The following is a 16415-nucleotide window of genomic DNA, read 5'->3' on the forward strand; positions in this document are numbered from 1 at the left end:
TATTTCTTACTCTCAATCATCAGTTGTCAGCATTAACCCTTTAGATCAGCCTGTGCTGAAGAGTTTCAGTCTTTTATATGGAGTTCAGTGGTGTAAAACAGCAGATTATAGTGTGTGTGTGTGTGTGCAGAAACACACTTGTTTACTTTGTTCTGACAGCTGAGGGGCTTATTTAGATTTTCGCAGACATATCAAGGTAAGTGCGACAGTAAAAACAGTAAAAAATTACACATTTAACCTCTTCCCAACAGGGAAAACCAACAACAATCAGGAATGCATGATGATATGCTGTCATGGCTTTACAATCAATAAATGTGATTATAAAGGAAGTCAATGGGGCCAAAACGGCCCCTAACATATTGAAAGGGGAGTCAATTTGAGTGTATTGTTGAGTTTCTTTTAAAAGATTCAAAGCATTTTCCCAAAATATGCATCAAAATAAGATTTGTCAGCAAAACTCATCACATTTGCTAAAACACTTAGAAAGCTGTGGCCAAATTAAGACTTGAAATCAGCCCAGAGTGGTTGAAAACAACCCAACAGTGCACAAGGGGTTAAATCAAGATCAATACGATGTTTTTGGCTAGAAATAAGAGTGTAACTCTTGACTAGATTGCAGTGTAGACTTTCTCTACCGTATATTATCACCGACTGTAAAAGTGTACGTGATGTGATTGTGATGCACAGGTTGATGAATCAGGGTTGAATGGCGTGTGGGGGGAAGATCGCCCACCTGAACATGCATTCAGAGCCAGACACAAGAGCTACAAAGCTGCAGGTTGGTTATTGCATTTCATTTTATAGAGGGTGAAGAGACAACTCCAGAATAAATACACAAATACAGCAGCCAACGCTGTTCAATGAGTCACCGGCCAACACATAGGAGCCTATAAAACGCACGCATGCACGTCTAAAACACTCTCTAGGGGACTCGAAGGAAGATCTGAAAGTCACTTCAAGTACATTTGAAAACATTACACCATTTAATCTTTCCCTATACACTCACTGGCCACTTTATTAGGTAAACAATGTAATATATTACAAGTTTTAAGTCTATAAAAAAAAACTAAATGCAAATGTTTCACATTTATTTCAACATATATACTATTTATAATATTTTAATATATTTTAAAAGGTAACTAAGTTACCCATTTAGCTACTTTTTTATTTTAAAATGACTGTAGATTGTAATATATTCCTTTTTTCCCAACACTAAACATGATGAAAGGTCATTTAAGCACAAGCTGAAATCCATTGAAAATACTGTGGTGAATTAAACCTTCATAATTTCAAGACGTGGCATGGGAGAATGAAGTTAATGCAGTGCTTCTTGTCCGATGTGAAACCCACTTTATATTAAATCTGAATCAGTAGTGTAGATCGTTGATATTAAACAAACCAAATTCTAAATGCACAAGTTTATAATGTAATGACAGAGCACCTGAGCATACTTATTACAAATTAAAAGTCCCTGCACAATATATCACTTCAGCATCGATATCACAATGGTTAAATTCGCAATTGTCACATCATGTCAGTAAGTTCAGCTTTAGTTTATTCATTCATTCATTTTCGTTTCGGCTTAGTCCCTTTATTAATCCAGGGTCGCCACAGCGGAATGAACCGCCAACTTATCCAGCACATGTTTTATGCAGCGGATGCCCTTCCAGCTGCAACCCATCTCTGGGAAACACTCATTCACACTCATACACTACAGATAATTTAGCCTACCCAATTCACCTCTACCACATGTCTTTGGACTGGAAACTGGAGCACGCGGAGGAAACCCACGCAAACGCATGGAGAACATGCAAACTCCACACAGAAATGCCAGCTGACCCAGCAGAGGCTCGAAACAGCGACCCTCTTTTTGTGAGACGAGGCGACACTATTTATCCCTTAGGAAATCTGAGAGGGATTATAGTTGACCGGGAACCACGTTGTAAAGACATTGGGAAGTTTAACCTTGATAGAAGGAACGCTTAAGTCTAAATAAAGACTAATTGTATTTCATTTTTATGCACTGATTTAACAGTGATGTTTATTTACATGTGATTATTTTATTTCTATACCTGAATACTCTCCAGAAAACACAGTGTGCTTCATTTATGCAGATTAACTGTCTTACAAAATCACCCCAATCAATTATGGATTCCTTTTCAAATCAAGCTACAGTATATATTCAAGTCTTCTGGGATTTTTTTTTTCATATTGCGCAGATAAACAAAACATTGCAAAGTCCGTTTTTTCTAATATCGTGCAGCCCTAGTCCCCGCGCATAAGGTGCATTCAGTGGTACTGTATGGTTAACTTCTATTGAGAATGTAATGTATAACATCTGTTTCTACAATTTCTAGTGTCGCACTCAGAGCAGACGCAGTACATGGAAAAGGTGCGAGGACGACCAAAGGAACAACGGCTCTTACTGTCCCCGAAAAACTCCAACTCAAAGTCCCGTTCCCGCTCTCCCAGCGAGGAGCGCGTACATGGCGTCACAAGACAGGTGAACAGACTACTCAAAATCATCTCACGCCTACAAACCAAGATTCATACTGATTTTTAATTTTTTTTGATCCACAACCTCAAATCAGGAGAAAGTTAGAACAGTATGGAAAGTGAAAATAAAAGGAAAGTAGTGATTTACAAATTGACTGTGACTTGTATTTCATTGCAGACAATATGAACACGTTTTGCCTGGTCAGCTTCATTTTATTTGTGAATATACATCCTTTCCTGTCATTCAGACCTGCAACACAGTTGTGACTAGAGCAGTTTAGGGCTGTAATCAGGTGAATTTGTTAAATAATGATGTGATTTGAAACAGGTGAGGTCAACAGGTGATTATAATTATGATTTGGTACAAAAGCAGCATCCAAGAAAGGTCTAGTCCTTTAGGAGCAAAGATGGGCCGAGGATCGCATGAGAGCACATGAGAGCATTACTGAAATGTTTAAAAAAAGGTTTCCTCAAAGAAAGAGAGGAAGACATTTGGATATTTCACCTTCAGCAGTGCAGAACATCATTAAAAGATTGAAGGAATCTGGAAGAATTTCAGTGTGTAAAGGACAAGAGCGCAAGCCTAAGCTGAACAACCGTGATCTCCGATCCCTCAGGGGGCGCTGCATCAAGAATCCTCATTCATCTATAAGCCATATCACAACATGGGCTCAGGACTACTGCGGCAAACCTTTGCCAAGTACCACAATACATAGTTACATCCACAAATGCCAGTGAAAACTGTACTGTGTTAAAAGGAAGCCCTATGTTAACAGTGTCCAGAAGCACTGTTGACTTCTCTGGGCTTGGAGGCATCTGGGATGGACCATCACACAGTGGAAACGTGAACTGTGGTCAGATGAATCAGTATCTCAGGTATTTTTTGGAGAATTGGACGCCGTGTACTCCGGACCAAAGAAGAAAAGGATCATCCAGACCAGCAACAAATCCAAAAGCCAGGGTCTGTCATGGTATGGGGTTGTTTCGGTGTCCTTAGCAAAGGTAACCTGCACTTCTGTGATGCTCCATTAATGCTGAAAGTACACAGGGATTTTGGAGCACGATACGCTGCCTTGTTTTCCAGGGACGCCCATGCATATTTCAACAAGACAATGCAGAACAACATTACAAAGTCCTGCTGCTGAGGAAGAGGATACAGGTACCTGACTGGCCTGCCTGCAGTCCTGACCTGTCTCCAATAGAGAATGTGTGCAGCATTTTAAAGCACAAAACAACAACGAAAACCCTGTACTGTTGTCCACCTTTAGACTTGTTTGCAGGAAGAATGGGACAAAATGACACCTGAAACTCTTCATCACTTGGTGTCTTCAGTCGCTAAACGTCTTTTAAGTGTTGTGAAATGGAACGGTAAATTAATTTGTAACTGCATTGACTGCAATGAATACAAGTCAAAATAAATAAAAAAATTATAATATATGTATGTGTGTGTGTGTGTGTGTGAAATAATATATATTATTATATAAATACTTATATATACACTAATATCTGATTTTTCTTCAGGGAAACAGCTCCGAAAGCCCAGTTCCCTCCACCTCAGAGTCCAGCACCCCGAGTGGAAAACGCAGATTATCCCAAACCTCCACCTGCTCTCGGCCTCACATCTCCTACTCGCCTCTAGTGTCCCACACGCAGTCTTCATTACAGCCCAATAATAATAATGACGAGGATGAGGAGGATGACCCATCGGTTCAGCAGATGTTAGGCTGCTGCAGTACTGCAATATGGGACGACAGCGCTGAAGACCAGGACGCAAGAGCGAGACAAGAAAAATCCGATTTCGAAGTGGATGAATATTTGGGTTCGTCCGTCCGCCGTTATCCATCCGAATCATTCCTCGCTCTCCAAGAGGAAGAGCACAGCCCGGATTCTGCCACAGCAATGGAAACTCTCACTTTTGAGGCGGCGGTGGCCACCAGCTTAGGCCGCGCAAATACGGTCAGCGCCTCAATGCGCACTAGATCACGAATAGGCTGGCAGGTTCCCAACGGACACTTCCGGAAGAGATTGGCACAGAGCGTTTCTCTGGCTGGGGGCGAAACTCTCAGCGATGTAGAGGACGACAAATACTAGGTTTGGTCAGGGGTGTAGAATTAGCATGGACGCCAATCGAAATGTCCCCACCAATAATTTAATTCACTTATAAAAAAACACGCCTGGACATACAGAAAGGGTTAAATCACGTTCCCTACTTGAGTCGTACCGCCCCCGAAACACATATGAACATTGTGATTGGCTGTGCCATTCCCTGCTGTCATGTGAGAGGCTCTAGGTTCATTTAGATATAATCAGCGGGGGAATTTTCCTGTGCAAGAATAAGGTGTGTGAGGTGTGTGACACACGCATGGCAAAGCAAAAAAATGGAAGGTGGACATGAGGAGCTTATTTCAAGGAAAAGTTTGTTGCATAAACTCGAGTTCGCTACCGAATGAATCCATGATGATAATGGTAATGTTAATGCTAGTGTTTGTTTGTTTGTTTGTTTTTTATTCCCGCTTTGGCGTACAGTCTAATGTTAAAGCAGACTGAAATAGTCTGTGAATAATATGGTCTGAAAACTAACTGCAGAATAAACAGCTACATGTAAAGGTATTAATATGATCCCACTCTGGGCGATTCAAAGCTCCTCACCAATGTCAAGAGCAGATCTACGCCCTTGGATTTGGTTAAAGACACAACAGGACAGAAACATTTGAAGGAGGACACTGAAGAGGGTGCCAGTCTTCAGTATTCAAGCAAGAGGTGTTTTATAGAGAGACCAATTAAATGTTCAATGGAGCCTTTTCACGTTTGCAGGGTGCTCAGCAGACATCATAGTTGGTAAACTGAGAGAGTTCAAATAATCATTTACAATTATTATTTTAATTAAAAACATTTCTGCAATCCTGTTTGCTGAAATGAAAAAAGAAAAAGTCCACGATGGTGTTTTCTTTCAGAAAAAGGAAAAAATAGATAACGGTAGACAGAAGAGAGAATAATGTTAAAGTTAATGTCCCACCTCCACAGATGATGCATGTTAGACGCCTCGCATATTTACGCCGTCATTCGTTTTTTGTCATTTGCAAAGATGATGCACTGTAAAAAAATGCTGTAAAATGTACAGTATTACTGGCAATTCAAGAACAGGAGCACTGTTAATGAACAATAACAGCTGTGCTGTAAAACTACTGTAAAACTACAGTGCGCTTGTAAATTTTACAGTATTACTATCAAGTATTACAAGCGAACTGTAAATTAACAATTACAACAATGCTGTAAAACTACAGTAAAACTACAGTAAATTTTACAGTTACTGGTCATTTTACAAGCACAATGTAAATTAACAATTAAAACTGCTGTAAAACTACAGTAAAACTACAGTAAAACTACAGTAAATTTTACAGTTACTGGTCATTTTACAAGCACAATGTAAATTAACAATTAAAACTGCTGTAAAACTACAGTAAAACTACAGTAAAACTACAGTGCGCTTGTGTATTTTACAGTATTACTGTCAAGTATAACGAGCGAACTGTAAATGAAAAATTATAACAGTACTATAAAACTACAGTGCACTTGTAAATTTTACAGTATTACTGGTCATTTTACAAGCACAATGTAAATTAACAATTAAAACTGCTGTAAAACTATAGTAAAATTACAGTGCACTTGTATATTTTACAGTATTACTGTCAAGTTTTATGAGCGCACTGTAAATGAACAATTACAACAATACCGTAAAACTACAGTGCACTTGTAAATTTTACAGTATTACTGGCAATTTTTACAAGCACACTGTAAATTAACAATTAAAACTGCTGTAAAACTATAGTAAAATTACAGTGCACTTGTATATTTTACAGTATTACTGTCAAGTTTTATAAGCGCACTGTAAATGAACAATTACAACAATACTGTAAAACTACAGTGCACTTGTAAATTTTACAGTATTACTGGTCATTTTACAAGCACAATATAATTAACAATTAAAACTGCTGTAAAACTATAGTAAAATTACAGTGCACTTGTATATTTTACAGTATTACTGTCAAGTTTTACGAGCGCACTGTAAATTAACAATTACAACAATACCGTAAAACTACAGTGCACTTGTAAATTTTACAGTATTACTGGCAATTTTTACAAGCACACTGTAAATTAACAATTAAAACTGCTGTAAAACTACAGTGCGCTTGTTAATTGTACATCCAAATTTGGTAAATTTTCAGTAAATTTTACAGCACTTTTTTACAGTGTATAATGCATACATAAATTCAGATGGATGTCCATAAGTTTTTTTTAATCAAACTATTAAAACCTTTCAAGGATTTAAGCTGCTGATGAGCGTTAAAAGCGTCTTGTGAAAAGGGTCCATTGAGGAATAAAAAGGCTCATCATTTATATGCTGTATTTTCTCATCAGATATAGCAAGCTGAAAAACAACCTATGCGTTGGACAAATGCTGGTTTAAAGTGCTTCAACTTTTCACCAATGTTAGTTTTTTACCTTTTAATTATTGCTGGGCAAAAATACATTTTGATTAATCACATTCATAAATTAAAAGTTTGTTTTGACAATAGATGTGTGTGTGTTTTATATTTATATATATATATATATTCAGTTTTCAGAGATGTCAAAAACATCCCAGCCAATCTCATTAAAGCACAAGAACAAACACACACGCACACAAAAAAAGTGTCCTGTGACTCCTCCTTGTTTGGCGACCAATCAATGACTACTGGTCAATGACTACTTCCTATTGACAGCTGGAAGTAACTTTTATCTTGGATGCGATTAATCGTGATTCATTTTTGCCCAGCACTACTTTTAATCGTTGTTGTTTGTTTGTTTGTTTGTTTGTTTGTTTGTTCTACTTCCATTTGTTTGTACTTCATCTCTGCGCCACATGAATGAAATTTACTCGTTTTGGAAATACTTTGTTTGACGTTTTAACCCAATTTTGAATCTTAAATAGGCCAATTTTAATTAAAGGATTCCTTTCATGAAGCAATTTTACTATATTTGTCTAAATAAGATTGATTTGTTTCCATAAAACTGGTAAAAAAACAAACATATTTTACAGCCGAGGCTATATTTTGAACTGAATGTCTTGTAAATGGGTTTGCGAATGTAAATTCTGAGAAACAGGAAAGGTGTCACAATCAAATCTGATGTCACGGTTAATTCAGGAAATGTTTTTAAAAACCACATTTCTTCTCTGAAAATATGTCATATTTAATCTTTCGGGCTATTTCCAATTTAGATATTTGTTACTGAATTTGAATGGATACGCATCCTGCTGACTTTTTGTTGAAACAAATAAAATACTGTCTTTTTACCCTGTTTTAGTTTTCTGCTGTTTCTTTCTGTTCGAGTTTTCTCCAAAGATATTACATTTTTCCAAAACAAGATCGTGCATTTTAATAGAGTGGACAGCTAGCATTGCAATGAGTTATTAAGTATGGGGATAGGACATCTGAGCATTTTAGAAAAGCACCACAGTCTGAAAAACATCTGAAATGCATCTCTTTTCAAATATTTACCAACTGATGTTTATCAGATTCAGGAATTTCATGCATTGACCCAGAGACTGTTTAGATGCATGTCACTGATGAGCAGATAATGGATGTTTACTGTGTGATGACCGAAATGGCCTTAAACACGCAGCAGGCACAAGACGTCAACATGACGTCAGATTGACGCTGTACCCCAACATCGAGAAATGGATCAGAATGGGTTGATATCAGAACCAAACGTTAGGCCGACGCCAACGTCCAACCTTAAATCAACAAAATATCATCATCTAATGATGTTAAAGCTTGACATTGTGTTGATGTTACCACTATGACGTCTATCAGACGTTTGATTGCCATACCTGATGAATAAATGTCAGTATTTGTCGTCAATATGATGGTTATAAGTATGTTGGGTTAAGATGTTGGCTTAACACTTTCCAACACAACCTAAAATCACCCAAAATCTCAATTGACGTCTTATTGGACGTGAAAATAATGTTGTCCTTAGACGCTGGATAGATATAGAATTTTGGTCACCTGACATCACAACCTAAATCTAACCTAATATCAACATCTTATGATGTTGTGTACCTGCTGGGCAATAACTAGATGCACTACAGAATGTTACGTTTACACACACCCACAAATTACAAGTAAATGCATCAGCTTACAACTCACTACTCTTGAGTACTTTTGAAAGGTCTACTTTTTACTCATACTTTGAGTAATATTTACAACTTTTACTTTACTTTCACTACATTTTAGGCAAGTAATGGTACTTTTACCTGAGTATGATTTTTCTGTAGTCTTTTCACCACTGGGTTCCACTTCATTTTAAATGTATAAAACAGCTTGTTTGATAGTTTAAACTGACATGTTAATTAACAAAAATAAAGCCATTCTTCAAGACCATTCACTTCTTAATTGCTCACAAAACAATTGCTAGAGCACTTTGTTGAATTTCCAACAGAATAAAGCTAATTCTTTTAATATAAATATACTATTTCTTTAATAAAATTACCACCTGGTTGTTATTTCCCAAAACAGAAGAAAAAAAGGCTTTCCTTTGAGTGGATTAAAAATATATATGTGCAGTCATGGTGCCATCTGCTGTTCGGTTTGTGTCTCTATTTCCCCAGTCTGCAAACTTAAAGGGTTAGTTCACACAAAAATGAAAATCTACCCACTGTTTATGCACTGTACAAAATGACAATCGATTTGTGTTGGGGCAACATGAAGGAATTAAGTTAACTTATTCGTTTTTAACAATTTAAGTGGCTTGTACATAAAAAATTAAGTTGTCCCAAAAAACCTCAATAATTGTGCAATTTCCACAAACAAGAAGCATAATTTTTTTTTAAGTGTGCACGCTGAGCCTTTAAACGTTTCTTCATTCTGTTGAACACAAAAGAAGATATTTTGAGGAAACCTGTAACCATTGACTTGCATAGTTGGAAAAGCAAATACAACTAATACAAAGTCAATGGTTACAGGTTTCCAACATTTTTCCAAATATCTCTTTTGTGTTTACCTGAAGAAAGAAATCCAAACAGGTTTGGAACGAGTAAAGGTAAAAAAAAAAAAAGTTTTAATTGTTTTTTTAATTGATTACAGCAACATAATAATAAATAAATAAATTAATAAATAAAGAGTGATTTGAAATGTTTATACGCCAACACTTCGCTTTAAGTCAGTACCATAGGTTTTACCCATTTGTAAACAAGATGTTTTACATCATTTAAACTTCAAATTTATTATGATGACCTTTTTTTGGTATATTTTAATATCTCCTGACCTCACGACAGGTCAGAATATACTCTGACAATACCACAGAAGTTAGAAAACAAGATAAGAAGGTTTTGAAATGAAAATTTTCTATTAACTCCAATAGTATCAATTAATTTGCCTTTTATCGTCAGGCGCATTAATCTAATACTATTATTGTACGTTATATTCAATCTTATTGGATGTCTTTATTAAAGGGTGAATTAATTTGCTGGGAAACGAAGTGTGGCTGTTAAAGAAATGCAATTAAAGACATATCCTATAAACTTCTCCACAGATTTTATCCAGCAGAACATTATTTACAGAAATCTTAAAGTGGGATTGATTTAAATTGCATCTTTTTGCAATGAATTTACACTTATTTTGGCATTGTACATAGGAATACTCAGTCACTTTATAGTTTGAGGCATACAAATTTATTATCAACAGTTTTTATTGTTCAATTGTGATGGGAAAATGTCCTTTTGGCTTTACTGTCTATCCTAATCAAGAGGAGATTCGCTTTTATTTAATTAATTTACTTATATTAAATTTTACATCCATAAATTAATAAATAAACAAATAAGTAAATTTACTAATAAGAAACCTAATTTTAGGGTGTTGTTGACTGAAATATGCTTGTATATTACAAGTATCAGCGACTCTAAACAAGAAAGCCCTTCGCACGTTACGAATATGTGAACTCTTTAATGTATTTATTTAATGATATACATTTTGTATTTTTGTATGTTTGAATCTTGTTTATACTTACCCCCTGGCGTGTATATTTTAGCATAAAATGTTATATACTGTTCTTTAAATAAATAATAATAATAATAAAACCTAAATCAAGCACATTTCCCAGTGATGGGTTGCAGCTGGAAGGGCATCCACTGCGTAAAACATATGCTGGATATTTGGCGGTTCGTTCCGCTGTGGCGATCCCAGATTAATAAAGGGACTAAGCTGAAAAGAAAATGAATGAAGGAAATCTATCACACAAGATGGCGCTGTGTGTGAATCCTCTAATACTTCTCCGCTGTAGCTCTGCACCGGAAGTAGAATGTGTTTTCGTTTAGACTGCGCGCATTGGAGTTATGCGGCTGAATGAAGCAAATAAACCGTGTGTTTACAGTCTAGTTTAATCTTCTACGGTATAGTTTGATCATATATATCGTGTGATGGCGGCGGGAGGAGCAGCGCAAGTGGGAGATGTGGAGGAGGACGCGTCTCAGCTCATGTTTCCTAAAGGTGAGGGTTTTATTCACATTACAAACAAACAAACAACACACTCGTTATATTACACGTTTGATTCTGTTTGTTATATCGTACAATTCTCATTTCTTCCCCGATTTAAAATTACACTGATATATTATCACATTTCGTTGTGTTTTGTTGGCAAAACGGTCAGCATTACAAAACGTCATACTATTTTAGTCTTTAGCTTTAAAGAGAGCTTTCCCTTTATGGGAGGGCTCTTTTGACCAAATCAGAAGGTTTATCTCTTATATTTTATACTTATATTTTGTATACCCTTCACTTTCTCTTTCTGTTAATATATCTACCGCTAAAGAAGTTACCAAAATATTTGTAAACTTTATTTGGAAAAATAAATCCCTTAAACTTAAGAAAACAAGTTTAGCAAATAGTCGTAAAGATACTGAAAAAAACTGCTTAAACCAACCTAGGCTGGTTGGCTGGTTTTAGCTGGTTGACCAGCCTGGTTTTAGAGGGGTTTTGGCCATTTCCAGGCTGGTTTCCAGCCATTTCCAGCCTTGTCTTAGCTGGTCAGGCTGGAAAATGACCAGCTAAACCAGCTTGACCACCTAGCCAGAAAAAACCAGCCAAAACCAACTATGTCCAGCTTAAACCAGGCTGGTCAAGCTGGTTTTAGCTGGATTTAGCTGGTTATTTTCCAGCCTGACCAGCTAAGACCAGGCTGGAAATGGCTGGAAACTAGCCTGGAAATGGCCCAAACCCCTCTAAAACCAGGCTGGTCAACCAGCTAAAACCAGCCAACCAGCCTAGGCTGGTTTAAACTGGATTTTTCAGCAGAGGGTAGACTTGAAGTGTTAGACTTTGAGGACATAGTAAACGCTTTTAGAATAAATTGGATTAAAAAATGCTTAAAAGACCCTAACTCTATATGTTTTTTTTATTCCAAATGATATTTTCACAAAAATTAGAGGTCGTCTTTTATTTTAAAATGCAATTATTCACCTAATAAATAGCCAATTCCACTGTCAATTTCACCAGCAGGTTCTTCTTTCCTGAAAATTGGGTTATTCCCACAATTTCTCACCACATAAATGCATTTTATGGAACAACTCTGATATTAGAATTATAGATAAATCTATTTTACCATCCATGTGGTTTAACAGAAATATAATTGGAATTCTCTCAATTTTTGATAAGTTGTCTTATGAACAATTTATATCTAATAATAATCTTCCATTACTTTTTAAAGAATTTAATGCTGTGCAAAAAGCAATTCCTGTAGGCCTAACTTATACAATCTCATTTAGTTTTTAATGAAAATGTTATTAAAGAACCAGAGTCAAACTTAAATGGAATTAGTCTATTTGACAAAAAAATGTAATAAAAAATATATTCGACAAATGTTTTTAAATAAAAAGGATAATCTTCCTAAGGGCAAATTTTACTGGGCATCCTTCATTGACCGAATAGACTGGAAAAAAGCCTGGCTATTACCTCATAAGTCCTGCATTATTTGTTACAATAAAGGTCAAACTGATATATCAGAGAACTACCTTATTAACTTTTTTATTTTGTATGGAAAATATTTTATTCACAAACAAAGATTCTCCAATTCGCAGCCTTCTTTTTCACAGTTTTTAATTGAAATAGATGTTTTTATTAAATCTCTTTGGTTAATAATAAGAAAAGTGATCGATTCTTGGAATATTATGATAATTGTTTTGGAAATATCACGGATACATAAGTCCTTCTTGCTGGACTTGTGTTGTGTACTGTATGGATCTCTGTTTAATTTTTTTTTTTACTTTTTTTTTCTCTTTTGTTTCTCCTTTTTAAATTTTTTTTTTTACAGTTTTATATGTGTTTATATTATTTAACCTGATCTGTTATTATCATTGTCTTTTTTTGTGTAAGATTGGATTTTGTATGTTTTTTTAATGTTGAAGTCAATTAAAAAATAAATAAATAAAAGACAAATAAATAAAATAAAACTATAGTAACCGCCACAGATGTTCTATTGGTATAAAGTTGGTTTTATATAGATGTATAACGATATAGATACCGTGTCACAAGTTGTGCAGAGCTACAAATGTCTGTGCATCAGCATAGCGGCAGATTAAAAATGCTACTGCTATTGAGGGAGAGATGGTCACTAGTGGGCGGGGCTTCCCCCTCTGATGACATCATACAAAGGGAGAATGTCAATCAAAGTGTTTCTGCAGACTGTTTCTATCAAGTCTGATTAGAACAAATACAATTGATTCATGTTTACCATTAGAGGCTGGATATATTCACACACTGCTGACACACCACTGAATTTAAACCCCTTATTAAAGTGATTTTTTGCATAATCGGTCCTCTTTAAAACAATACAAAATACATTATAACTGTTATAACAGGTTGGGCTGTGCAATATAGTTAAAAATGCAATTTAAATAATTTCTTTCTACAATATAGATAGATAGATAGATAGATAGATAGATAGATAGATAGATAGATAGATAGATGGATGGATAGACGGATAGACAGATAGATAGACAGATAGACAGATAGACATATAGATAGATAGATAGATAGATAGATAGATAGATAGATAGATAGACAGACAGACCGATAGATAGATAGACAGACCGATAGATAGATAGATAGATAGATAGATAGACAGACAGACAGACAGACAGACCGATAGATAGATAGATAGATAGATAGATAGATAGATAGATAGATAATGAAATGATACAATTACTCTTTTGTCCATATGATATTGTTAATTTGCAAAGCGTTATTATGATGTCCTGTTATCTGCTCAGTTTTGTTTTTCAGATGTGAGTTTGAGTGTGTTTCTGTGGTTTATTATTGTTTGACCGTTGTGTTTTGATGTGTTCAGAGTTTGAGAACGCAGAGACGCTGCTGAACTCGGAGGTGCACATGTTGCTGGAGCACCGAAAGCAGCAGAACGAGAGCGCGGAGGACGAGCAAGAGCTGTCCGAGGTCTTCATGAAGACCCTAAACTACACGGCCAGATTCAGCCGCTTCAAGAATCGAGAGACTATCGCTAGTGTGCGCAGGTCAGCAGAGTTTTTGTCTTGTTTCTAGTTCAAATATCTACGAATTCCTAAATCAAGAAGCATTGTCTAGAAAAACAAAAAAAATATTGTCTTGATTTCAGAAATAATGAGACAAAATTAAATGAGTTTTTACATTAATAAGCAAAATAATTAGCCAATGGATAAAGAAAAATAGTTATGTTTTTGGTTTGGAATACGATTGTTTTTTTTACCCCATTATTAATCCGTAATAAAGCATTATGAATACACTGAAAAATAAATGTTTGCTCTGATAGTCTTTAATCAAGGTCACAATATTCTTAACCACGCCCCTCTTACTGTTCATTTGCATTGAGGCAAGGTTGTGCAAAGAAGCCCCGCCCCCTACTCAATATTCAGATTCAGTTGGAGATACGTGAACATACTGAAATAAAAGTCTCTGCAACTTTGGTTCATGTGGACTTTAAGGGGAAAAGAAGACTTCAATTTTTTAAATATTTTAAGGGACCTAATCGTTCACAATTACCCCATAATTCACACACCAGCTATAGGTGGAGTGGAGAGACGGTGATAGAACCAATTCAGAGGATGGGGATGATTGGGAAGCCATGATGGGTAAGGGCTGATGGAGGGAATTTGGCCAGGACATCAGGGTTACACCCCTACTCTTTACCAGAAGTGCCATGGGATTGTTAATGAGCACAGAGAGTCAGGACCTCGGTTTAACATCTCATCCAAAAGACGGCGCTCACTGGGAGTATAGTGTCCCCTTCACTATACTGGGGCATTAGGAGTCACACAGACCACAGGGTGAGTGCCCCCTGCTGGCCTCACTAACACCACTGCCAACAGCAACCTAGTTTTCACATGTGGTCTCCAATCCAGGTACTGAACAGGCTCAGCCCTGCCTAGCTTCAGTGAGTAACCACTCTTGAGCTGCAGGGTGATATGGCTCTTGGCATTAACTAATGTCATCAAGCATGCATTTGTATTTTAATTGTGCATTAATAAAGGTTGAACTATGATTAATAAATGCTGTGCATGTATTGTTCATTGCTTCTTCATGTTAGTAAATACATGTACTAATGAAACCTTAATGGAAAGCGTGCCCCTGATGTTTATCCTAATGGTTTTTATTTTCAGTTTGCTGCTGCAGAAGAAACTCCACAAGTTTGAGTTGGCCAGTTTAGCCAATCTGTGTCCAGAAGCAGCCGAGGAAGCCAAAGCCCTCATTCCCAGGTCAGTAGAAAATACAAATTGTTCCTCTTCCCAGCAACCAACAGTCAAGAATGCATGATTATATGCTGTCATGGCTTCACAATCAATAATTCTGATTATAATGGAAGTCAATGGGGCAAAAACAGCCCCTAACATAACCAAAGGGGAGTCAATTTGAACAATACACAAGCTAATATGTTTAAAAATCTTCTTTCAGAAGCACTGATAAAAGCTGCATGTAATAATAACATACTATAACAGTAGGTGACAGAGCAAATAAACATTACTGGGATATCAGAAGAGGTCATTAAGGAAGTTTAGCTGAATGTGCATTGTTTCATTGTTGTTTTATTCTCCCCGTTTTTATTATGTATTTATTCTTATCCTCTTTTGTGTAGTTTGGAAGGGAGGTTTGAGGATGAGGAGTTACAGCAAATCCTGGATGACATTCAGACCAAACGCAGCTTCCAGTACTGATCCTCCATCTCTCGCTTTCCTTTTCCATGTGTTTCTGTGTTCTGTAGTTGTTTAATGTGCTGTTGTTTTTGAAAATTAAAGTGTTTTTTGTATTTAAAATACATTTGTGTATCTCCATTTTTATGTAGCCCAATAATATGCTGCTGCAGAGCTTTAGTAACTGCTGAAATAATGGAAATGCACATCTGAATCATAGGAAAAGCAACATTTTGACTCTCAAAGGGTTCAAGGTGAAGAATAATGCTCAAATGAGAATCGCACTGTAAAGCAGGTAATCTGATATTTGGCTTTGAGTGGGAATCGAGATTAGAGATCGCCTCTCGTGTCATTCAAATCACATGTATGAAAGCATTTAGGCTTTCCTGTAAAATATAATGATGACGGAAGATGTTGTGGTGGGTTATTGGGGATGTGTTGGGTTTCTTAGGTTATTAAAGGTGTTTTCTGTCACTACTTGTTTAGCCTGCATTAATGCATTCAGTGTAAGCTGCATCATTAATCATTGAAAGATCGGGATCTCAACACTCACGCAACATAAATAATAAATGATGGTGATTAGCATATGTTTATTAATCCTTCAAATCACTGCATTCAAATCTGGAAACGTAAAAATCAAGAGAGATTCAGTCTTTAGTCTACAAACAGTCAAATAACACGGCAGTACTGGGAGAACAGTTTATAG

At 36.2% G+C, this 16415-nt stretch overlaps 2 protein-coding genes across 2 annotated transcripts in view; both read left to right on the forward strand.

Moving 5' to 3' along the window:
• Positions 1-5673, forward strand: part of cacna1eb (calcium channel, voltage-dependent, R type, alpha 1E subunit b) — a 146635-nt gene extending 140962 nt beyond the window's left edge. Inside the window, exons 43-45 of the mRNA XM_056470502.1 lie at positions 688-778; positions 2358-2503; positions 4018-5673. Of these exons, the coding sequence (XP_056326477.1) occupies positions 688-778; positions 2358-2503; positions 4018-4587 (807 nt within the window). The 3' untranslated portion in view covers positions 4588-5673. The remainder of the gene's footprint in view (positions 1-687; positions 779-2357; positions 2504-4017) is intronic.
• Positions 5674-10830: 5157 nt separating this feature from the next.
• On the forward strand, positions 10831-15832 carry polr2d (RNA polymerase II subunit D). The gene is made up of 4 exons (XM_056465476.1): positions 10831-11024; positions 13879-14059; positions 15182-15277; positions 15655-15832. The coding sequence occupies exons 1-4, from the start codon at positions 10955-10957 to the stop codon at positions 15731-15733; spliced, it is 426 nt and encodes a 141-aa protein (XP_056321451.1). The 5' UTR covers positions 10831-10954; the 3' UTR covers positions 15734-15832.
• The last annotated feature ends 583 nt before the right edge of the window (positions 15833-16415 follow it).

The sequence above is a fragment of the Danio aesculapii genome, chromosome 2, assembly GCF_903798145.1.
Source record: "Danio aesculapii chromosome 2, fDanAes4.1, whole genome shotgun sequence".
Lineage (NCBI taxonomy): Eukaryota > Metazoa > Chordata > Actinopteri > Cypriniformes > Danionidae > Danio > Danio aesculapii.

Excerpts from the sequence above, each read along its gene's own strand:
- polr2d (XM_056465476.1), top strand. The coding sequence starts at position 10,955 with ATGGCGGCGGGAGGAGCAGCGCAAGTGGGAGATGTGGAGGAGGACGCG. Across the intron at positions 11,025-13,878 it reads TCAGCTCATGTTTCCTAAAG|AGTTTGAGAACGCAGAGACG; the intron begins GTGAGGGTTTTA and ends TGATGTGTTCAG. Across the intron at positions 14,060-15,181 it reads ACTATCGCTAGTGTGCGCAG|TTTGCTGCTGCAGAAGAAAC; the intron begins GTCAGCAGAGTT and ends TTTTATTTTCAG.